Source organism: Vipera berus, assembly GCF_964194415.1.
Source record: "Vipera berus genome assembly, chromosome: 1".
NCBI lineage: Eukaryota > Metazoa > Chordata > Lepidosauria > Squamata > Viperidae > Vipera > Vipera berus.
In genome coordinates this window covers 280,700,622-280,726,235 of record NC_138202.1, presented here as the reverse complement: position 1 = coordinate 280,726,235, position 25,614 = coordinate 280,700,622, and the positions used below count along the sequence as shown (strand labels likewise).

General features: G+C 35.1%; 1 protein-coding gene across 5 annotated transcripts in view; it reads right to left on the bottom strand.

The window, feature by feature from the left end:
* Positions 1 to 1,121: 1,121 nt before the first annotated feature.
* The window catches only part of QKI (QKI, KH domain containing RNA binding), a 111,321-nt gene continuing 86,828 nt past the window's right edge, over positions 1,122 to 25,614 (bottom strand). The window contains exons 5-9 of one of the 5 annotated variants that reach the window (XM_081314793.1): positions 19,054 to 19,141; positions 11,977 to 12,000; positions 11,386 to 11,658; positions 8,452 to 8,526; positions 1,122 to 4,194 (exon numbers count right to left, since the gene is read on the bottom strand). In XM_081314793.1, the coding sequence (XP_081170919.1) occupies positions 4,178 to 4,194; positions 8,452 to 8,526; positions 11,386 to 11,658; positions 11,977 to 12,000; positions 19,054 to 19,141 (477 nt within the window). In that variant the 3' untranslated portion in view covers positions 1,122 to 4,177. Of the gene's footprint in view, positions 4,195 to 8,451; positions 9,283 to 11,385; positions 11,683 to 11,976; positions 12,001 to 19,053; positions 19,142 to 25,614 lie in introns of all 5 variants that reach the window. The other 4 variants (XR_014024736.1, XM_081314794.1, XM_081314795.1 and 1 more) reach the window with 4 other exon arrangements.

The following is a 25,614-nucleotide window of genomic DNA, read 5'->3' as shown; positions in this document are numbered from 1 at the left end:
GTATGTCTATTCAGAATTAATATTAATTTGACACAAATGGATATGTTTCAGCCTAAATTCTCTGAAGTGGATCATAGAAAGGAGTGTTTTAAACAAATGCTGTTCCATATAAATAGGTCTCCCAGAAAATATATTAAATTAAATTTAAAAACAGATGAATAGGCCATATTAGCCATATTTTACTAACCATTATCTAACCATCATGAAAAACTTGAATAATTTATAATAATTTATTATGAGATTTCTGCAAGCAATTATCTCATGGATAAGCATACAAAATAATGTTAGACTTTTTAAAATGGATATTTTATGTACCTTTTGCAGTAATTAGAAAATTATCTACTTTGATTTTAAATAATTTTGACCTCTACTATGATGTCATTTAAATACTACACACCATAGATATAAAAAAAGAAATGTTCAGCCCGAGAAGCAGTGAACTCACAATTTTAAAACTGTTTAAGAAACAGTCTGCTTTAAGGTAACTTAATTACCTGAGACTTGTCATTTGAAGACTGCTTCTAAAATCACCTTTAGGATCACAATGAAATTGGAAGAAATATGGATCCTGTTAAGTTAATGGTCTGGTTTTTGCTTTAGATATATTTAGAAATGTGCACAATAATGTCGTTTAGATACTGAGATGCTGAACTGTCTTTTTAATCAGAATGTTCAAATCAAACTAAATGTTTCTATCATAAAGGCTCAACAAAGAATCAAACTGGTTTCTTTGGGCACATATTATATACCAATATATTGTTATCTTTGCCCTTTTGCTGTGAGGTGACAGTGATTAATTTAGAAAAGGAGATTGTGGAATTAGTAAAACAGATGCTGAAAGGCGAGTGGCAAGATTCTAAAAGAAGATTATCTGAAAATATGCTACTTGTTCTCCACTCTACTGGCACTTACCCATAAGGTAAAAGTCCAATATGACCAAAGCCAAATCAATGGTAGTGTGCAGAATGTCAGCCAAACAAACAACATAAAACAAATCATGTGTTATCTGTGGTCACTTCTTCAGGGTTAGTCCAAGGACTCATAACTTACATTCTTCTGTCCTTCCTTGTTTATTCAATTAAACATGTAATGGTTAATAAACTGACATAGTCCAAAGTTAGTAGGTTGGTATTATAACATTTATTAAAATAATGCTATGGGTTAATAGAAACAGCAAAGAACCAAAGAATTAAAATGCAAGCTATGTAAAAACCCAACTAAAACCCAAATATGTCTAATGTATTCAATCCAGTAGCTAACTAAAAGCCTAAGAAAGACAACACTCCCAATATAATAATAAAGTACTGCAAAACAATTAGCAATTTTCAGTTATCAAAATTGTGGGTTTTGCATTTTTGTATCCTTTTCTCAATCAGGAAAAATTATTCTGAATGTTATATAACATACATATAAAACAAGATAGAAAAATACATTATAAACTTGTAACAATGGCTGTAAATACATTATCTTACATGTTTCTCATAGGCAATAGGTTGGTTATGTTACATACACAGCATCAAACTAAGATAAAAGAATAGACAAATACATGTCATCTGTACGGTTACATACAAGCGACACTCCCATATACCCACTCTAAAAATTACATAATACTGTCAGAAAAAAGACTTAAACTACAAATTTTAAGAAAGAAAAATTCAATAAAGGATGATAATACTGAGAACCAAGGCATTCAGAGATTCAAAAGTCATGCTTTAAGTTGATCCAAAATGTTATCAACCAAGTTTTCAAACTTTTTTTCAGAACAAATATTACTTTTAGAAGTCACACTTCTCTCAAGAAGAGACCTCTGATCAGCATCTAAAAATGTCCAGGTTTATCACAGCTGAGATGAAACTGGATCAAATACTGGTAACGTTATAGCAATCCCCTCTCCAAAATGTTTGAGTGTCGCAAGTTTATTCAACCAAACAAAAATCAAAATGGCACAGCATACACCAAAAATAAAACCAAATAAAAAATAACAAAAATGTTATGTAACAGGAAGACAAAGCCAGTGGCAGAATAAAAGGAAAGCTAGCTGCATACAAAAAGATGAATGTTTATTGCATAGTAAATAAACTGATACTTGTTTCCAGGTGAGACACAATGTTGATAAAGTCACCATGCAGATGCTTAAAAAATAAGCCCTCTTATCTAACTTACTATTGACCTTTGATTTGGAAACTGTGAAGGTTTTTAGGAGAATAAGCTGACACAATGTAAAGGGCAAGGTATCACCTGGTCTTTGCCAATTTGCTTCAAAGCCGTGACCATGCTGATACTGGCTCATTAATTTTACACTCCACTTTTGTGCGTAAAGTGTTTATGAACACTAGTGTTAATTAATACTAATTCAGCCACACAAACGTCTTTTAAAAATTCAAACTGAACCACAGCTGGATTTTCCAAGATAGTAATATCCTCCTCTAATGGAAAGTGCAACCAGTAGTTAACATTCCTCAAGTAGAAGTTTCATGAAAAATTATGTAAATCCATACGCACTTGGCATTGTAGCTAAAACATCCAGAACTTATAACATGCTCAATCTTAATGTTTGGTTTAGTCATGGACAAAATTATATGGGAGCAAGTATTAAGTTCTCTTGTAGTTTCCTGCATCTAGTTCAATCAGGAAAAAAGATAACTAATCTCTAAATAATAATAAAAAACCCAAACACTTGCTACTCTATTACTATTGTAATCTTATAATTTGATTTTGAATGAAACTGTATCATAAGAACCCTTTGGTTTAAGGCTGAGCAAGTATTATAAAAATATATTGTCTACAATTGAAGAGGGAACATGTTACAAAAATATTGCAGTTGGCTGTTGGTGGAACAATTCTATTTCACAGTTTGGGATCTGGCAAAGTTGCATCATGCTGTGGCAAAAACCAGGTAATTTTAATAGTCAACTCATTTGTCTTTCCTCACAGCTTCTTTTCACATACTGGGCGGACTGAGTGGCATGCATTAACTTGCTGTCTTAGGGAGGAGCTGATTATACAACACACCTGACTAAATGACCATGAAGAAAATAAGGCACTTTCTTTTCTTTATACTTATTCCAATACTTTAAAAAATAAAAAAAGAAAGACAAAAAGGCTCTTTTGGTCTTTTGTTTCTCGACAACCACCAGAAAAAATCATTTAATGAAATAAAGGGTTTCTTTGTTCTTTTTTCTTTTTTATAACACTTGAAAGTATAAAATGCTACATTTCCAAAAATATATATTTCTTCTGCACCAGCACCCTTGTATAGTAAAAGTATCTACTTTTTTTTCAATTTGTTTCAATGCACTACACTTTATCTACAATTTCATTACATGTATACAGCAAATAGGCAAGCATGGCTTTTATATCCTTATGAATTTACTCTATACAGGGAGGCTTAAAAAAATATTTGAACAGTTTGCCCAGTAATGTGACACATAATGCATGTACCTTGTAACTCATGTAATTTTTAAAAAGAAGTTAATGTTTAGTAAAAGAACTGTATCTCAGCGTTAGCTTCGATAGGGTTGCTGTCTTTTAATGCATTGATGTGGTTCAAAAATTTAGTAACCTATATTTCATGGCACTTTTTTTTCTTAAAAACACCCAATTTGGCAGGTAATATAAAAAAGGCTGCATCTTCTGCCCTTTGAGGGCATTGGTAGTGATTACACTGCATGTCAAATTTTGAATACTTTTAGGAATCCCTTCACCAATGAGATCACTGACCAAAGGTTCATGCATGATGCATCATCACACAGTACATTCAAAGAGAGCTTTGACTTCTTTATGAGAAGAGAAAAATTCCTAGAAGTGTCACAGTAACTACCTCTGACATCAGGGAGTTAAGGGACATCTGCTTCCATCTCTTAAATGAGGCCCTTCTTACCATTTTTAGGGTGGGACACTAAAAGATGATCAGTGCGGAGGGATGAATTGGACCTTATTGCTTTACTACTATTCAGTGCAGGTTCTAGAACCACTTTCACCCAAACAGGGAAAAAAAGCTGAGTTGGAGGACAACAAATTCTTTGTCTTTTTGTTAGATGGTAAGACGAACGGACAAATGCCTCAGCTCGCTGCACTGAAGACAGACAAGCAAAGGCGATTACCAGTTAACTGATCAGCAGGCAGGCATGGTCAGGTCATCATTGGGTGAAGAGTTCAGAGGTCAGAAGGTCATAGGTTAGTTGCCGGTGGCGGCTGGGAGGTTAGAAACAAAAAAACAAACAAAAAAACAAAAAACAAAAAAAAAAGAAAGAAAGATAGAGAAGAGATTAGTTTCAGCTAGTGACGGCTTAATGACAACATGAAAACTAATAAACAACTAATAAAAACAAGCATGTTTAATTCTGACATACTGCTTGACACCATCTACAAATGCAATAAAAATCATGACAGTCTAGTATCATGATTTGAACATATGAAGGAGAAGCCCAGCCCCCACAAAACTGGTTAACAAGGAAAAATAGAAATAAAAATATAACTAATGGTTAGTAGCAGTCGATGAAAGAAAAAACAAAACAAAACAAAATGATGAACAATTTCTGGAACTTGATAAAAGAATTGAGAACAGTCAGTGCACCATATCAGTATCTGACTGCTATTAAGCATTAGTATTCTCCCATGTGCAAGCAATCAAAGCAACTAGTAATGATGAATGTGATTATTAATAACTGACTGTTAAGAGAAATGAATCTAAGAAATTTGATTTGACATTTGATTTCACAAACTACGGGCCAAACAAGTTTTTTGTTCAATAAATTTTATTGCTTTTCAATGATTCTATTTACAATCAACACTGAACTTCTTGGCTTCATGATACAAAGCAATACTAAATTGAAGTCTAGAAGAGTAGGCATCGTTCATGGGAAACAGAAAAAGCCCAAATGTTCTAGCCAGCTTTTTCCTTTTAAAAACAAAACAAAACAAAAACAAAAAAACTATCTTACACATATAGGACACTAAGAAAATGCACTTGTATGTAAACACTGTAAAAGTCCTGCCATTTAAAATTCTATATTTAAAATGCTCTAGTTACATCAAAAATATAGGAAATCTAATTGATACTAATAAGGCATTTTAAAAGCTACAGTTCTTTTTTTCAAAGCTAATACTTTGCAAATACAATAAAATTTGACATTTCATATACATTCCTGCTTTATATTTTTATATTTTAAAAGAAGCCACCTGTAAATACTATTTTCTTTTCCAAAACACACAAATATTACAATAAAACATAAAAAAGTTCTCAAGTGGAAAGTTATCATTCCCATTTGTCTTGAGCTGTTTCTTCTTTAATCACTCTCTTTCTCATTCTCCTTCAACAACTTGGTCCACTTTACAGTAGTACAAATTTTAAGACTCATTCAACAGCTTTATTATCTCTAATAAATTCTGAGGTTCGATAAGAATATTTGTACTGTTGCCATTGACTAAAGCAGAGGAGATGAAAGTGAGAAAGGTGTTCAGTGCAAAGTCAGAGTTGTGCTATTTTAAAAAAATGAATTCAGTAGGTGCAATGCTCACAGATAGCACATTTTTAAAGGCCGTACATCTTGGGTTGGCTTTATATTATTTCTATGGCCTATCATTTAGGCTACAGTTCATGAACTGTAAAACCATTACTGCTGTAACTTAAATGATACCTTATTTTCCCTGATTTTTTTTTTAAAAATGCTGAGCAGTGGGGTTTTAAATTAAAAAATATTGTAAAAAAAACCTTAAAATTAATAAATATTTAATGTGGCATTATCTTGCCACCATAAAAATGTGTATTAGATATCCAGAATCTTAAAGCGTTCTTGGTACTTACTACAATTTTGATTAATATGGTATTACAATTTGTAGATATAAATTATGTGAAAATTGGCTTTGAGAAAAACACTGTTATAGTTTCAGCACTGCCATTTCTTGTGTATTTAAATCAATGCAAGCTATCATAAGATACGAGTACACCTGTGATACATCCTCTGCCAAGTCCCTGACCATCTACAGTACACACAGGTTTGTCAAGTGTGCAACACCATTACAGTTTATTACAATTAAATCAGTCAGTCTCTCTGTTACATAAATTCAGTTTTATATTATTTATATGGCGGGGCTTTAGGGGAAATTTTGTAATCTCTTTAATTCTCAGAGAAATGAATTCTGAAAATTTGGGAGCTCTTGCTTTAAACACAATGCTTACATATAAGCCAGCATTTAGAATAAATTCTTTAATCAGACAATACAATAATGGGATAGTTCTTTTAAAATCTCCATTAACCAAAGATCAAATTAATGCATTTGCTAGCTTCAGTTAACTTCTTATAGTTTTTCTTATGAACAGAAAGTGGTTCGGTTTACTGACATTGAATTTTAACACATACTGGACTGGACAATTATTCAGACATATGTAAAGCTATACAGTTATGTTACAGTTAGCTTAAAACAATGGAATTTTCAACTTGGTTGCACACAACAAATTAAACCTGAATGGGGAACCAAGTGATATAAATAAAAAAAAATGTATTAATGACAAAAAACAGTATAGACTTCAACTCTTTTACACTACTGTCCACAATTCAAAGCAAATAAACAAAGCCACCTCAAGAGTTTGATGGAATCTGGAATTATTCATCATGTTCACTAATGTCACATTTATCTGAATCATATACCATCATTAGTAAAACCAATTATTAGGGAGAAAAAAGGGTCACCACAGTCTATACAATAGCAATTATAATTAAGATGTACTTTGGAACATTCTACTACTAAAGTGCATGCTACATGCTCTCAAATCTTAATAAAATATAAATATATATCTTAATACAATGTCTGCAAATTAGTTTTAACAAATCTTTCCTAAACCTACACAACACTGTTTCAAATAACTGCCAACTCTAGATACAATTAAAAATTCAGTCACAAACTGAACTAGCACCCAAACTTCAAAGTCTTCTTGATACAAAAAAATAAAACCTAGTTGATTCTCTGGCCCAGTAACTATTCAATACAGTTGTCTCAATCAGCAGTGAAATGTGTTTTTTCTCCCCATTCTAGTTGATATATCTGTCCTGATTTCGTTATCTTTAGATATCCACATGAGATCATAATTTGCAAGAGGAGAATCAAGTAAAGTGGGTTTATAGCATTTTTTTCCACATTAAACACCACTCACATGTGGCATCCAAGAAGAATGCAAGTAGGAATGCATGATCTTGCTCCCTCATTATATGTACAAAAGGTATTTTTCTCAGAACTGAACATTCATAATGGTGATTCAATACAAACAATGGTGTTTTTTTCCAAAAAAGAAAATATCTTTTGAAAATACAATGTGGCATTTCTGAAATGCTGCAGAAAGTACCTATCTAGTTTGGAATGTTTCTAACAATGAGCTCCTATGGCATGAGCTCAAGAACTGGTTAAAAGTTAAAAATAAAGGCACTGGTATTAATTTAGGGTTTGAAATATCATTTTGCAATAAAATTTCTTATTATCTGAATTTATTCTAGTTCAATATTACAAATGTACTCCAAGAATTAAAATTTTGCATTCTAATCAGACAATATAACCTAAGTTTATCCCCACAAGACTTCTGTCAACTAAGGGAGGTATATTGATATCACAACTGAATTGCCAAATTCAGAAACCAAAACAATATTACAGTGGAACAAATGTTCCTGAACTGTCATACTGCTTTCAGTAGTAAATTCAATGTCAATAAACCGAGAAGTCATTTCTCACAAGAAAAGAACATCATTCAAAGGCCTATAAATTTACAAGGAATGTAAATTGCATCATATAAAGGAGAAAATGAAGACTTATTTTCCCTTCAATAACCAAGCCAAGCAAACTTTTTGCTTTGCCTACCAAAATATCAAAAGTACTAAGTTTAAAAAATGAATTTTAGTTGTAAATACATTTTTTTTAAATCCTAGAAGCTAAGAAAACACGCTCAAACTTGAGATATATCACTTTACTCTCCTTGTTAAATGTAGAGATTTTAGGGCAAATGCCACCAACAACTTGTCAACAGAGAGGAAATAAATCTTCAGTTTTCTCCTGAAATAATACATATTTATTATACTTCTACCTTATTAAGCACTCATCCATTCATTTTATTTTGCAACACCAATTTGATATATCTCAAATTATTTAAGAGTCCCCTAGGAAAATCAAATGACCCAACAATAAGATGATGCCTACTAGAATTAAATCATAGTGCTCACAAAGGAAGTTATAACTTTGTATACTCAATACACTGAAGTTTGTGTGTCTGTATGTGTGTATAGGTTTTTGATAGAAAGGGTACAGTAGTTTTAAATTGCCAGAAAAGAGTTATGTTCACTTCAATTTAATATAAACATCAATAAAACAGTCAAAATAGAATTTGACTAACCACTTGTGGTGTTGCAAATTTCCATGTACACTCAAAGCATTTCTTATAAGCAAGAACTGCAGAACTAAACTAACCTCTGTCTGCGGTCACAATCCTTTGGTAAGGATGGACACGCATATCGTGCCTTCGAACTTTAGTAGCCACCGCACCTAGTTAAATTGCAATTACCAAGACAGTTAGAAAACATTTGATAAAACATTAACAGCAGGCTTATTAAAATGGATTTTAAATGATCACTTTCTTAAAATACTATTTAAAGAAAGCAACAAGTTAAGGCACAGTAGTTTCAAATTTTAACCTTAATATATGAATTATATCTGTGCAGATTAATATTGCATTTATTTTAAACATCCAGGCCTTAACCTGCATTATCCATTCATTTACAGACTTGATTACAGTATTTCATGAAATCTACTAGACCCAAACACAATTGAGCTTTACTAGTCACATATTCACTGAAGTGCCTTCCTTGCAGCAGGACTAACTTAAATAATGCCATTTTTAATACTGAAGGGTTTTTTTGCAATTTTTTAAACAACTTCCAGTTTTATCATTTTTAAAAAATTATAACACAATTCCTCAAGCCTACAGACTGTTTTAAAAACTAAGTCAATAACTGTGAACTGCAATGAATTAGGTGATTAGTAAAGCAAATAGTACAGAATACATAGCAGTCAGTATACTACCATACACTCATAAATCACAGCTACCTTGCCATAGCACAGGCTACATCAAATTAATAGCATTTTTATTTCTATGTGCAAAAAAGTGCAAGTAAGTCACTGACTGCTAGGCTACATTTTTTTCAAGGCTGCTGAAAACTAAACATTTGTTAAAAGTCAGCTCTGATGAGGTTCATTTAAGACCATTCTTCAATTCTTAGCCTTTCGTTGGGAAAGCCATACCTAAAGATAAAAGGGAATTAAATATTAGTCAACTAAGATTTGATGCTACTGTCAATCCTTCCCATAAATTTCCTAATTATCCTTAAATTATTTACATGTTTTTCCTAAATTGCTTTTCTTTTTAAATCCTAAGATTTTGCCAAAAATACTAGTAAATTAGGGCTTTACAAATTGTTTGAAATAGTTTTATTTCTTTTTTTAACAAAGTGGAAAGGGCACGTACAAAGCACAAGTTCTCAAACAATTAAAAGCAGATTCACTGGGGGAAATGAAGGAGATAGGCACGCACATGCATGCAAAAATAGCTGAGAACAGCTTATGAACTTAAGCAAAAAGATGCAGCTGCTTTAACAATTAAAATTGATAAAGTTTTTACACAATCAAAAGAAAAACTTTCAAATAATTTGCACAGCCTTGCTGGCATTCATCACGGAAAATAAAGATGCATGTTTCCATAATAATAGTTTTAACACTGTAGCATTTTAGAGTCAACATTTATTTAAAAACAGTTTATTAGACTTATACTTAATTTTCACAATACAGCAGGAAATAATGTGTAGCATTTACTTTAGTGATCAGTTTTCCACATTGGAAGCAGTTTTGACTCTGATATTATATTGTAAGAAATGATTATACTGCCTATATTCATAAAATGTATTACATCACCTATTTCAGATTTGATTACTCTTCGGAGTCAAAATTAAAATAAATATTTACACAAAATTCTAAACATTAATTTAAATTAGTAAATCTTTAGTAAGGGTGAACTTAGCTGAAAATTAGTCATAAACTAATATTATGTATAAAACTATGTTATTATATTTAAGTTATGATAGGTGACATAATATCTAATATGTCAGCATCAGTAACTTTTTTAAAAAAAATATTTTTTAAAAAAATTAAGAAATCAAAAATATAGGATCATGTCCTATTCTTAAAAAAAAATCCCTAACTATTCAAGGTTCAGTCTATCCCTAAAATTTAATTAACATAACTTAATTGCATAGTTAACAATATCTGATGGTGTATTATGAATATCTATGGAAATGCTTACATTCATGTTATTCATTTCTATATGCTGAACCAAATCAAGTAATGTGAAAAGAAGCATTTATTGGTGATTATAAATATATCTAGTCAAGCTAAAGTGTTTCTGAAAATACTATCATCTTGAAAAACTCAAAAAGGAAATGAAAATGTGAACCAGCAGATAAATATACAATTGCCCTGTCTTAACACTATTGTTAATTGTAAATTTAAAGTAACAGCTATTTTATGTAAAAAGAAGTCTGTTGTGATTACAAGTAATAGAACTGGTATTACAAAAATACTTTTTAATACAGTGAAATATAAAATATGCTGTTTTTTAAATCCCAGAGAAAATGGGAACTGTAGATGTAGGCATTAATTTTAATGCTTTGCAACCAGGCTTAGAATTTTAGGTTTTTAAAAAAAATAAAGCTAGGGAATTAAATAATTGATTTAAGAGTTCAAATGCCTGGGGATCCTAAAAGGCCAACAGTTAAGCTGTACCATGGATTTCAATGGAAAAGTTTGCTAGGTAGATATGTATTCAGCAATATATTGTATAAAGTTCAATCAGGCATGCTTTCACATGCAACTAATTTCTCAAACTGAAATCAATGAGATTTTATCTATGTGTTACTTGGACTATATTTTTGCTCCTGAATATATCACCAGCAGCAACTGCTTTTCAGTCAAGTATTAAAAATGACATAAAACATAATTCATTATATACATTTAATATAGGAACAGAGCAAAAAAGTAAAATGAACAAAAAGAGCAATATCAAATGAACACTAACTTTTTCTAAGTAATACTAAAATAAAGTAATCATGCTGAAAACCAAGGAACCAAAGTATTAGAATATCAGGTATTTCAATCTCCTAATCTCCTTTACAGAAGAAAAGTGCTAATTTTTCAAACCCAATATCTTTATTATGTCGGGACACACACTTGTTTTAAAAAGGGAAGCACATTTCATTGACAGTAAAAAAAAAATGCTTTCAGAATCTCCCCAAACACATTGGAGCAAGCCATGCTACCTATAATGTTCAATTAAACCGTCTTGGAGAAACTTACCTAATACCCCACTGGGTTCAATAGGATACTCAAGAATTGATGTAGCAGGTGCCAGTGTGTAGGGATATTCATAAGGTGTGTAAATTAAACCAGCTTCAGGTCCTGGGGGAACTATTGCAGCAGTTGGGTGAGGAGTTCCATTTGGCATGACAGCGGTCTGTATTTGTCTGATCAAAGGCATTATGGTAGGGCCAGCTGGCGTAGGGGTACGCAGGGCAGCTGGTGGGAGAACAGGCGCAGGCCCTGTTATAATCCTTGGAGCCTGGGCTGTTGCTGCAAGAGAAAAGGCAAGGGCTGCTACAGTAAGCAAAGAAATTCAGAAGAAAGTAATGGAGACAGTAGTGCAAAACATGAAAAGATGGGGAAAGTAGAAAAGTAGGAAAGAAGAAAAAAAAATAAAAGGAAACCATTAGTACATGCATTGATCACACAGTGCCAAAGCACACCATTCAAAAGCAACAGCTTTCCATTTCCCAGTGTGATTAAGAATGAACATGCAAAATAAAAGCCAATTTAAAATGGCAGAATAGATTTCTAAAACAGGTAACACACAGCACAAAAGCTCAATGTAGATCACGTATTTTTCATTACCTATGCCTTCAAGACTGCATGAGACTGAGAGGCATGCAGGAAACAAAGAAAATACTGTTGTAATTGCATATGGAATATTAAATAGTGAGATTTCAGCATCTACAGAAATTCAGTGAAACTTAAGATATACAATGTAACATATTTCAGTTGCAACTTAACCAGTAAACATTCTATTAAGTGAGCAAGTACAGTATAAACATTTGTTGGTATCTCCTGCCCTTTTTCTGAACTATGGCAGCACAGGTGGTGACAAGGATACAGAGAACTTTACTGTGTGCCATTTCCCCCATCTGATATAACCAGAAAACAATTCTGTAATTTTTTTTCTCTTGAGAGACAGGTTGGTAATATAAAAACTAAAATACAATAAACTGTAAGTAAAGATGAACATTTATATTAATATATATTTGAAAAAATATTTAAATTGCGTTGAGTTCCTAGTTAAGCCCAGTTTTAATAGTTTATCAAAACAGAGCAAAATACTGCTAACTATATATTTTAAATTGGGTTATGTGCAGGCAAGCACTATTTGATTTTTTGAAATTTAACACAAAGCTGAACGACTAAAACTATTGACTGATTAATAAAGAATAGATAACGAGTCAATTCTGAAGTGAAAGAAAGGCAAATAAATAGCATGCTGGTCATGTTATGGGTCATTTAGTCCTGTCTTTCTGTACAAGCTCTTCTGACAGATTCCATTGTTGTTTTCTACCCCAGTATGTTTTTCTAACATCATTTATAAAGCTGTTTTTTTTACAAATACCATTCTTAGCAATTCACAAGGAGCACGTGCAGGAAAGAGGGGGATGCATCTCCACCTTAAAGCTGTTTGATTATATTTATATAATTGTCATTATATTGTCTCTTACAATTTAAAAGAACTGTAAATGACAATAGAAATAAAGTTGTGAGACACTGAAGTGTAGCTAATTCATCACAAAAAGGCAGGCTTCAGAGAATCATTCTTTCTCGGGACAACATAACCTGGTAAAGATATCTAAATTTGAAATAACAGAAAATATTTGTAGCTCAGGTTTTAGATTTTGGCAGTGGTTAACATTTCGTTACCAGACTAGGTAACATCATCATCAAGATTTTCTTGCCCTATTTTCCTTATATAAATGTCTTGTGTGCCAGTGTGGTTAGTTGGTCGTGTGATTGGTTGTTCGTTTGGAGCTATATTTAAATTCTAAGCAGCTGATTGGTTCTCTTGTTGATTTGATAGTTCGAAAGTCTGGATTCTAATATATTCATATGCTGGATCTAGATCAATATGTTTATTAATTGCTCCTTTGGTAGAATACCAGGCTTCAATAAATTCACATGTGTGGCGGGTGTTGGCGTGCCCAATGATTTTTGTTCCTTTCCAAATGAACTGGTGTTGTTTATTATCAATGTGGTTTGAGATCAGGGATTTTGGGTCTTGCCATTTAATGTTCATGAACCCTTATTTCTAACTGCCTTCCTGTTTGTCCCACACAGAATTAGTTACAATTGTTGCAATTGATTTTGTATACTATGTTGCTGTTGTCTTCCTTTTGTATTTTTTCTTTGAATTTAAGACAACTCTTTTCTGAGTGTAAATTGCTAAGCACATTGATTTGTGCTTTAGATTGTAAGCCGCCCTGAATCTTCGAAGAAGGGCAGGATATAAATGGGATTTTTTTTAAAAAAAGTTGGCTATCATTATTCCTAAGGATTTCAGTATTCTGGCAGCCATTTTGGATGTCCCTTTGATGTATGGCAGGATTTGTTTTTGTGTTGTGGTTGGCTGTGTATTTTGTCAGGGTTTGGGTGAAAAGCATGGTATTATGAAATTTTGGAGATAGGCATTGCTGAGGAAAATATCGAAAAGGTGTCTCTTCTACTTTTCTTAATAATTCAGTGCTGTAGTGTGTTCTGGCTCTATTCTACCAAAGGAGCAATTAACAAGCATATTGAACTAGAGCCAGCAGATGATGATGATGATGATGACGACAACAACTACAACAATAATAAAAAGTTGGAAGGACCTTGGAGGTCATCTAGTCCAACCCCCTGCTCAGGAACGAAACCTTATACCATTTCAGACAAATGGCTGTCCAGTCTCTTCTTTAAAACTTCCACTGTTGGAGCATTCACCGCTTCTGGAGGCAGGCTGTTCCACTGATCAATTGTTCTAACTATCAGAAATGTAAGAAACCAGACCACTTGAACTACCAATCAACAAGAGAACCAACCAGCTGGTCAGAATTTAAATATAGTACCAAACAAACAACCATTCACACGAACAACTGACCACACTGGCTCACAAGACATTTATCAGCTAAGGAAAATAGAACAAGAAAATCCTGTTGATGATGTTACCTAGTCTGCAGTGGTGGGATTCAGCCGGTTCAAACAGGTTCAGTAAAACCGGTAGTTAATTTTTTGTTGACTTTGGCAAACCGGCTGAAGCCCTAGCCCTTTTTCGCAAGGCCCAGAACGGACCGCGGAAGTGCGTATACGCCACTTCCGGAAGTGCATTCCGAGCTAGGGAGGCCTCCCAGGCCCAGAACGGACTTCCAGAAGCAGCATCCACGCAGAGACCCGGTTGTTCAGGTATTTGAACCCCACCACTGCTAGACTGGTAACGAAACACTCAGAAACTAAATTGAAATAAGCTTGGAGAGCAAACTACTGCCAAAACATATCTAAGTTGCCAGTGGTTTTTTTAATACGACTCATATGTTCATTAATTTGTAGATATTTTAAAATACTCTGGCATCTCCTAGCATGATGATGGAAATTTAAGTCCTAGTGTTGTTATACTAGAAAATGGTGATGCTTTATGATAAATCTAGCAAATATTTCCATAACCAACAGCAAAGGCATGGCAAGATTGTTTCTTGAAACTATCAGAGGTCTAGCACTTGCCCTGGAGCATAACTTATCAAAGTTATGCTAAAATCTAAAAACCTGTCACTAAAAACAGGTCAAAATCATCATATGTGGATCAGTAAATTACTTTCAAAACAAAAGCTTTGTGGCCCAACAGGAAACACAAGTGATTGTTAGTGGTCAAGGCCAAGTACAAAATAATAAGTGCTTCAAAGTTTTAGGAATGCTAATAGTATTATAGTGCAACGCAGACTATGAGAAAAAAACTTAAAGTAAAATTCAGATAAACACTAAATAACAGATAAACACAGATAACACTTCGGCTCAACCCTGACAAGACTGAGTGGCTGTGTGTGCCGGCATCTCGGGAAATTCAGATTATTCCATCTCTTACTATGGGGGGTGAGTTATTACCCCCCGTAGATAGGGTTCGCAACTTGGGGGTCCTCCTAGATTCACAGCTGTCCTTAGAAGATCATATAGGAGCTGTGACTAGGGGGGCCTTCGCCCAGGTTCGCCTGGTGCGCCAGTTGCAGCCCTATCTGGACCAGGATGCCTTGCGTACAGTCACTCATGCGCTCGTGACCTCTTGTTTGGACTACTGCAATGCTCTCTACATGGGGCTGCCCTTGAGGACCACTCGGAGGCTTCAACTGGTGCAGAATACAGCCGCGCGAGTTGTGTTGGGGGTCTTCCGATACTACCATGTTACACCTCTGCTCTGCGAGCTGCATTGGCTTCCAGTTGCCCTCCGGGTGAGATTCAAGGTGCTGGTGATGACCTATAAAGCCCTACATGGCATGGGTCCGGATTACCTACGGCAACACCTGCTGCCGGCGTCAACCTCCCTCCGTCCAGTTCGCTCCCACAGAGAGGGGCTCCTCAGGATGCCACCGATCAGAGAATGTCGACTGGTGGCCCCCAGGGGGAGGGCGTTCTCTGTGGGCGTGCCAGACCTGTGGAACTGCTTACCGGTTGAGCTCCGGATGGCCCCCAACCTTCGCTCCTTCCGACAGGATCTAAAAACCTATTTATTTGAACAAGCCAGCCTGGTCTGATGGGTTTGGGGTTTGGGTTTTAACATGGCTTTTAACTATTGTATTATATCGGACATAATTATTTAATGTTTTTTTAACTTTTGTACTTTGTATTTTGATATTTATTGCCCTGTACACCGCCCTGAGTCTTTCGGGAGAAGGGCGGTATAAAAATTTAATAAATATAAATATATATAATATAAATATTAATAGTGATTCAGCTGTCCCCTAAGCTGCTAAAAAAATCATACTACCCAAAGCATAGTATTAAAAATGAAAACTTACACACTATACTAAACTATTTTGTATTTTGTAAGAGAGTAATCTCTCAAAGCTGTAAATCATTTTTTAGCAAAAAAGTAAAGAATCTGGGATCAGATGCTGAAATAGGTATCAGATTACATGGTTAAACGTTAAGTAAACCCATACTATTGTAAACTCAATACTTTCATGACCCAATGCAAAATCCTTTTATACTGCAGGCACAAATTCATTTTAAAGCTCTGCAACTCAATGTCCCTACAAGTTTACTCAAAGAAGTTAGGAACATTTCAAATGAGTATTGCTTTTAGTGAATTTATCTTTTATTCCAACTTACGTTTGGATATGTTTTTTTAATGCCATGAATCCAAATAGTGTTGCAGCATAATAAAAAAGTATTTTTGTTTAGATTCATTGGTAGCAATATTGGAGAAATGGATTCATGTTTTTAAAAGGACTGCTTAATATTTGATAATAATGCAAAATATATGCTGAATTTCCCACACTGCCATTTGCCTGGGAAGCTATGAGTAATAGGTATGGTTTAAGTAGGTACCGTATATACTTGAGTATAAGCCGAATTTTTCAGCCCACTTTTTGGGCTGAAAAATTCCACTTCGGCTTATACTCCAGTCAACAAAAAAACTTACCGAGGACTTGTGCGCGGCCGAGGCTTTGGTGCTTCCGGGATCGCGCGCACCTCTCCCAAGCCACCGCAGTCCGAGACCTGCAGGTCTCCGTTCCTCCGCGCCCTGCCTGCCTGCTTCTTTCAGCTGTCTGCCCATCAGCTGTCCATAGGGATGCTGCAAAGCTCTCCTTCTCTAGGCCTTGGACTCCCTCCTGGCTGAAGAGTAGATGAACCAAGCCAGCAAGGAGACAAAATGTTTCTGCAGCTGTTTTTCCTCTGAAGGTTTTTTTTGTTTTTTTTTTTAAAGTAATCTCCGAAGGTTATGCCAGAAAATGGAGGACGCTGGGTCTTTGCAAGCTTTAGCTGTCCGCCTGGCTGCCTGAAGGCCGTCCTTTTCAGGCAGTCTGACAGACAGCTAAAACTTGCAAAGACCCAGCGTCCTCCATTTTCTGGCACAACTTTTAGGGATTTATTATTATTATTCCTACTACTACTATTACTACTACTACTACTTCAGGAGTAAAAAGTTGCAGAAAAAAATTCTCTCCTTACTAGCTTAGTTCCTCTACTCTTCCATCTGGAGCCAAGGTAAGATTTTAAAAAGGGATATTGGTTGGAAGGCAGAGGGAGAGTTTAGTTTTAGCATCTAAAAAAAGGGGGGGGGGGAAATCAGCGAGTACATCCCAACCAGCTTTTTATGTTTTTGTTATTGAAGAAATATGGGGGAGGGGGAGGGGTTCTGGGGTGGGTTGGGGAGGGGATAATATTGTAACTTCAATAAAAATTTTCAATAAAAAAAAAAGAAATATGGCTTTCTGGGGGAAGGTGGGGAGGGCGTTAAGGAAGGAAAGGGTTTTTGGAAGCTCGTCCTGAAGCTGCCTTTTGTGCAAGGGGCCTTTTCTCAAAGCCTAGAGAGGCAGCTTTGTTGCCTCCCCGTAGACAGCTGATGGGCGAACACCAAAAGCTCCAAAAGGCTAGGGAACTAGTCCCAGAACACCTTGGTAGGAGGAAGGGCAGAGGCAGAATTGGGAAAGAGGTAAGACAGGGTTTTCCTTCCCAGATGTTTCTCTTTGGCAAGACAGCCAGCTGTGCTGAAGCCCAGTATCTGGGGGTGGGGGAGACCTGAGGCAGGCGGGCTGGTGCTTGCATTAGGCCTCCCAGGATCCCAGAGGCTTGCAGAGCGCGGATCCAGCCTCCGAGGCATGCAGAACGGCGGATCGGCTTATACTCGAGTCAACAACTTTTCCCAGTTTTTGGGGGTGAAATTGGGGGTCTCGGCTTATACTCGAGTCGGCTTATACTCAAGTATATACGGTATTCTGCAAATTTCTGAATTATCTAAAATCATGGATAAAAGAAATCCAATAGAGAACTTCCCAAAGCACTGCCAGAGTTATGAATCAAATTCAGCCATATTCTGCCATAGAAGGGATCTGCAATCTTGCTACTACAGTTCCTTACGTGTACATTAGAAAATGAATCAATTGCAGAAACGGATCTGGACCAAATGTTGTGGTAGGTCCCCCTCATACACCAGAAAACGTTGTAGTTCTATCAGTTTTGTGATTCATTGAGTACAAAAGAGCAATGATGTGAAGTGTAACTTCCTATTATCTATTAGTGGTTAGATAAACCATTCTTATTCTCAAAATGCAATGATTTGCCTGTTAATGTCTCAACATGACTAAAATATAACCCAGTCAGTAAGTGAAAAGCATTTAGTTTTCAAATATCCCTGAAAACATGCATTTGTGAAAACATGCAGAATCAACTAAGAGTGTTTACTAAGTCATTATTACTACTGTATGGCTGACTGATCTCAGTATTCACAGCAAAAGAAATGGGGGAAAGTGGAAAACAAACAAAATATTACACAGAATGAACTATGGTCTGATCTACTTTCCTGAAAGTGCCAAGGCCCTGCCCTCATGGCTGAATTAAGCAGAATTTATTTTGTAGTCACCACAAATATATTTAGTGAAGGTTTAATTAAGAAAAACTAAGAGATCCCCAGCAATACCATTTTCTTTCAACAGCAAGCTTTGCTCAATCTGTACTATATTAGGGAGTACAAAATGTGAACAGAGATATGCATGCTCTGGAAAGCAAGATAATACACATGGGGCAAATACAAAAAGCACTCTGTGAGTACCAAGGATATTTGAAAAGGGTATAAAATATGTGAGTGACAAAAAGAACTAGAACACATTTTGACAGCTTCTATCTGGCACATAAAGAACTTAAATTCTTGTACACATATGAAAAGTTCTACAGCACTATAGGACTTACGTGATTTGATATTGGCGTCTCGGTAGGTACCATTCAGAATTGCAAGTTCCATTAACTGCATCTTTTTAAGGCTATCTTCTCCCTCTGCCTGCACAAATGAAATACATTATTAGCAAAGCAGTTTATAATCTCATAGCACAATTGCAAAGAATTTGATACAAGTTCTAAGTGATATATGAAACAGAAACACATTTACATAAAGGAAACTGATGCTGATGCTGCCCTAGTCACATGACTTCTTATATGCTTTGTAAATTCAAAACCCTACACCTTCCAATGCACCTATTAGATTTCAAGAATGGGTAAAAGCCACTGTAATTATACTATACTGTGACAGTACTATACAAAATAAATAGAGACTGCTTTCTTTTGAACAGCGATTCTAATGTATAAAACAGGAAGAGGATAGGAAACTTTTTATTGAATTAGAGTTGTACAAAATATACTATGGAAGTAGTTTAAAGGGCTGAATTTGTCTTCCTTTCAATTAGAAATGGAAGAGTAATGAGTCAAGTCCAAACTGAAAACTCTCAAATGAATGGCTAACAAACTTCAAATTGTAACACAAGTACCAATGCTTCCATGAGAGAAGTTTACAAGCACAATATTCAAAGCTATGATCCATGCATATTTGCTACTTATAAGCCAAGTTTGGTTACAAAAACTTTAAGAGATATAATTTCTACAAAATTAAACTGTATGCAGCATTTCTACATCAACAGGTCAAAGTACAAATAGTAAACTAATTTTTTCTTTGTATTTATAAATATTGTGACTTTGCATTCTAAAATATAATCGACTAGTTACTAATAAGCAGTAAACAAAAAATTTAAGAATATACACTTTTAAAAAAATATTTTTATTGAAAAGTTTAACAGCAATAATAAGAGGTAACACAAACTAAAATAGAGGAGGGAAAATGAAAGAAAAGAAAAGAAAAAACAAAAAGTGCAGTAAGAAAAAAGGAAGAGAACATGAGGGGTCCTTGGTGCTCTCTGAGCTTGCTTGTTTCTTGCAGATGTTTCATTACCCAAACTAGGTAACATCATCAGTGCTAATAAGAAGTGCCGTTCACTGTCAGTTTATATTCTAGTGCAGGGATGTCAAACTCGCCGCGTCACGTGACATGTCGCGATATATCGCAACTTTTTTCCCCTTGCCGGAGGCTGGGGTGGGTACAGCCTCCACATGACGCATCCGGCCCACAGGCCAGCAGTTTGACACCCCTGTTCTAGTGACTTGCCTATCAGTGTTGGTGGGATGGTCTTAAGAGATTCTTTGGTTGCTGTTGGCTTCTTTGGTAGTTTATTGATCGGGATATTGTTTGCTTGACTGTTGGTCTGATGTTAACCTTGGGAGTTAATCTATGTTGATCTGGGTGCTGATTGCCGGTGGAGAGGAGCTTGGGTGTTGTTGTTTTTTCCCTCTTTGGGCTGAGTGATAGTCTCTTTTGCATAGTCTTTAGATGTTGTTAATGTCTATGTAACTATTGATGGCCGATCTTGTCCGAGTGCCAGGCTTTTAGAAATTCCCTAGTGTTTTTAGACTTGGCTTAGTCTAGGATGGCCACAACTGAAACTATGGTTAAATTTGTTTATATGTTGTGAAATTAAATTGTTTTCATCATGTCTTCCGACTGCTGGTTGGTGTTCGTAGATGCATTCTGCCAGTCTTCTGCCTGTTTGTTGTACATAATGGTTATTATAGTCCTTACACTGTATGTTGTAGCTGATTCCTGTTTTTTTTATTCTGTGGTTGTTGGGTCTTTGGTCTGCTTAAGATATTTTGAAGGGCTTTAGTTGGCTTGTGTGCTATGCTGACAACCACGGACCCCTAATGTCAACCCTGAACTACAAATATTCTCCCTTTATTAGGAGAAGAACATTTTTTAAAAATTGAAAAAGAACTAAAAATGATACAAAGATGTGGCTTCCTTTATAGCAATTATAAGAACAGTTAATTTTAACTTTGCTCTCTAAAGTTAAATCATGACCCTCCTCTTGCTATAATCTATCCAGTCTAATCATCAAAATGATAAATCACAAGTTTTTTCCCCCAAAAAAATATATATGCAAAAATCCATAAGGGATTTCCAGTCACCAATAAATGTAGACATTATCCTTAGATCATTTAACTATACACTATTAATTGCAATATATCACCAATTCACAATTTTAAAATTTATTTTATTTATATCTTGCTTTTATTATTTCTTTTATAAAAAACACAAGTCAGTGAACATATCTAATATTCCTTCCTCATACTTTCACAACAACAATAACACTGTGAGATGACTTGGGCTAACTGGCCCAAAGTCAGCTAGTTGGCTTTCATTGCTAAGCAGGACTAGAATTCATGATCTCCTGGTTTCTAGTCTGGTGCCTTAAACACTACTGCTTAAATCAAATTGTGTAAAAATATAACAGAAAAGAAGCATGTCATTTTAGTTAATTAGCTATTATTAGATTGGCAATTACAGAAAACTGGTACAATGACTTTAACAGTTTTAGAGATATATCTTCTAAAACAAACACAATACTGTCTGTATCAGTGAACTGAGAAGGAGCCAATTTCAATAAATAAGGAACAATGCTTTTAAACTTTTCTTTTAGTTTAAAATAAAACAACTTATGCAAGCGTTTCATCTTTGAAATCACAATCGATCATAAACACATATCTGAAAAATGATCAGAAAAATATATTATTGAAATGTTTAATCATTTTTTTTAAAAATGGTGATTACTAGAAATGTGCTTTGTGGTGCTATAGATAGTTATATTTACTAGGCATGTTTAATCCCTGTTGTAGTTTCTGATACCAATATTGATCTCCCCCTGCCCCCACCAATATAAGAGAAATCTTAAAATGGCCTCTCATTAATGGCAAAATTTAAGCAGCAAGCAGTAAATGAGATGAAGGGAAAGATATTGAAACTAGTGGCACAATGGAATTAATGTGATCTTCAAAAAGAGAACTGAGAAGTTTAAAGAACAAACGACTAAGTACGAGTTGGCGTATGGACATGACCAAACCATCAAAGGATGGTTTTCAAGGACAGAATAGCAGAGAAAGTTGTAGCAAATCGATTTAATATAAACTGGATTTATTCAGAATTTATTTCCTTTTCTTTTATCTCCTGTCTTCAATTCCTTTTGTTATCCTTTTTTAAAAAAATAATGCATAATGAAGAGGATACTATAATGTATATAGAGCCAGTCTGGTCCAGTGGTTAAGACACCAGGGCAGAAAGTAGGAGATTGTAATTTCAAGTCCTGCCTTAGCCATGAAAACCAGCTTGGTGATTTGGGGTCAGGCACTCTCTATCATCCCAACCTACTTCACAGGACTGTTGCTGTGGGGGAAAACAGAGGAAGGAGTGTTGTGTGTGTCCACCGCCTTGAGTTTTGAAACAATCATCAAAAGTTCACTGTACATCTTTGATAAAGTTATCTCTTCCTTTTCTTCAGGCCACTCTTTGGGTATAAAGAAAAAGTATTTGGAAAAGGCAAAACTCAAAGAGAAAGTGTGTGTTCCCATTTATTTTTACTGCTGATTCTATCCATTGCCCATCTCAGGGCCCCCAAGAGACTATCCTTGAGGAACAAAGTCCTTGGCAGAAAAGTTTTCCCATTCCCGATTTTGGTAAGGAAATTAGTTATACATTTGATTGCAAAAAATAAAACATTCTTTATTTCTAAGCTTCTTAAGGGATTTCTTCTAAAAATAGTAGATATACATGCTCCATCTTCCTAGACATCTTATTTTAAACTTGAAATATATTAAGCTATATACAAAGTTAATGTTTAACAAATATAATTACACAGAGATGACCCAGAATGCTTAAGATTGACCACTCAAACTTTAGCAAGCTTGCTCCATTTTTCAAAGTTTCTATTGTTGTTATCGGAAGAGTACATGATTTTAAGATCTAAAATGTCTTCTATTTTAATGAATGAAGTGTTACTCAAAGAAAATATAGATAAGTTTTATCTGATCATTTATTCCAAGTATAGGAAATTTGGTGTCGGAAAGAACAGAGTTTCATGATCCAAATAATACGTAAATATAAATAAATCCCTTCTCATCCCTATGAGTGGTATATATCTTCCTCAGTCTTGGGTCCTCTGTCAAGAGGTCTGGGAAATTGAAGGTTCTGTGCAGGATTTTAGCTGTTCCTAGCATTGCATTATTCTTGGATAGAGAGCTTTGATGTTGTTCCTGGGGTCCGTTGGAGCCACTCTCCCACGTTACGAATCACAGACTAAGAATTCTTACCACCACTGGGACCACTGTACACATCTTCTCTAACGTTTCCTTCTCATACCTCTTCTTCCTGATGTTGCTTCAATCATTTGGCACTGCTGCTTCTATCACCCATGCTATCTTCTGGTCCTTGTCTACTATCAATGTTGTCTGGTTGGCTGGCCAGTACCTGCCTATCCATCTGGCTCCGAGTTGTCCTTAAAACCATGGCATTCTTAATCTGGGATCTTGCTATAATGTGTTGTGCATGATATGTAAGGCAAAGTTTCTAGATTTTTAAAAATGCTAATCATTATCATAAAAAACTGAAGGACAGCTACTACTAAACCTAAATTCATTAACTGCATTATACCATGCTTTTGTATGAAAATAATACAGCTGCTTCATTATCCAAATTAATGGAATTTGGCAATACTCTACAATGGTGTGTGTGTGTGGGGGGGGGTTCAATTCCTTAGATTCAATTTGACATGAACATTATACTAAGTTTACACATCCCTGCTCTACAAAGTTGCAAATATACCTCTCTTCATTCACAGATCTCTTACTCACTATGGTGACAGATCACTAAAACACAGTCCTCATTAGCCATTTTTGATATGACTGTTCCTGCCATAAGAGCCCCCAAATTCACCTTATAGGATGTATCTGAAAGCAAAGCTAATTGCATTTAAAAATAGAATCCCTTTCTATAATTGAATATTTGGTGTGGTATTACTGAGGTCTACAAGTAGTCCACTACTTAATTCCCACAATTGGAAATCAACTTCAGTTTTTAAGTAATGTGGTCATTAAGCTAGTTGCACCCAACTTTACGACCTTGGTTAAGCAAATTTGGATTCCCCCGCCCCAATTGTCAGAAGCCTCCTGAGAAGGTTTCAAATGGTAATCATGTCACTCCAGGATGCTGCAAATCATTTTTTTCAACATCATCATAGCTTTAAACCATTGTTAAACAAATGATCATAAGTCAAGAACTACCTGTATCATAAATAAAAGGATTAAAGGAGCAATATTATATAACTTCACCCCTTTTAAACTGAAATAGTTAACTCTAATTGAAGTAAATTGCTATTTTAAAAAATAGAAAATCTTGCTTGATCTACACTCAAGTTTCTCAGAAGCTTACAAAACAAACAAACAATATTTCTGCAAATTTAAGAAATCCTTCTGTTCTGCACTGTTTTCCCACCTACCACAGATTGGCAGTTTATGAAAACTGTGAATATCAGCAAGACAAACACAGCATCAATGCTCAAATTCTGGCTGACCCCATTTGAACAACCATTTTTAGAAGGCTGGATTTCAGGGCCCAAATATATATTACAACACAGCGAGAAGGCAAGATTTTATTCTTTTCATTTTATTAACCTGAACCTCATCTTTATTATTTTTACAATTAATTCAGGGCAATGAACATACTGGTATCCAATACACCTTCCTCCTATTTTCCCCACAACAACAACCCTGGGAGGTGCGTTGGGCTGAGAGTGGGAGACTGACCCACAGTCACCCAGTTGGCTTTCATGGCCAAGGCAGGACTTGAACTCTTGTTTTCTAGCTATGTGCTAGAAAACTACTAGACCAATTGGCTAGTTCACAATAAAAAAAGCTAAGTGTTTTCATTTATAAAAAAATATTTTTTGTTGACACTGAAAGTCAGGTATATTAATTGAGGGATCCTTGGGCATCTCTGAGCTTGTTTTCTTGCAGACATTTCATAACCCAAATTAAGTAACATCATCAGTGCTAGTAAGGAGTGGGGTTTGCTCTGTTTATATACTAGTGGTGTGCCCTGTCAGTGTTGGAGGGAGTGTTCTTAGTGGTTCTTTGGTTGGGCTGTTTACTGTTGGCTTGTTTGGTAGTTTCTTGATTGGAGTATTGTTTACTTGATTGTTGGTCTGATGCTAACTTTGGAGTTAACCTATGTTGATCTGATTGCTGATGCAGAAGAGCTTGGGTCTTTTTGTTCCCTTTTAGGCTTGTTGATTGTCTCTTTTGCATAATCTATGTGGATATTATTTATGTCTAAAAAGCAAAAGAAATACTAGAAGAAAAAGAAACTTACATCCCAGTAAACGCTAACAGAATACAAAAATTAGACAACCGGATCAAGAGAACTCTCAGTGACCTCACTAAGAAAGGCCAAATTACCAGAGAAAAAAGGCAACAGTAAACAGCCCCCAACAACAACACTGACAGGGCAAGCCACTAGAACATAAACTGAGAGCAAACCTCACTCTTTACTAACATCGATTATGTTACCTAGTTTGGGTCATGAAACATCAGCAAGAAAAC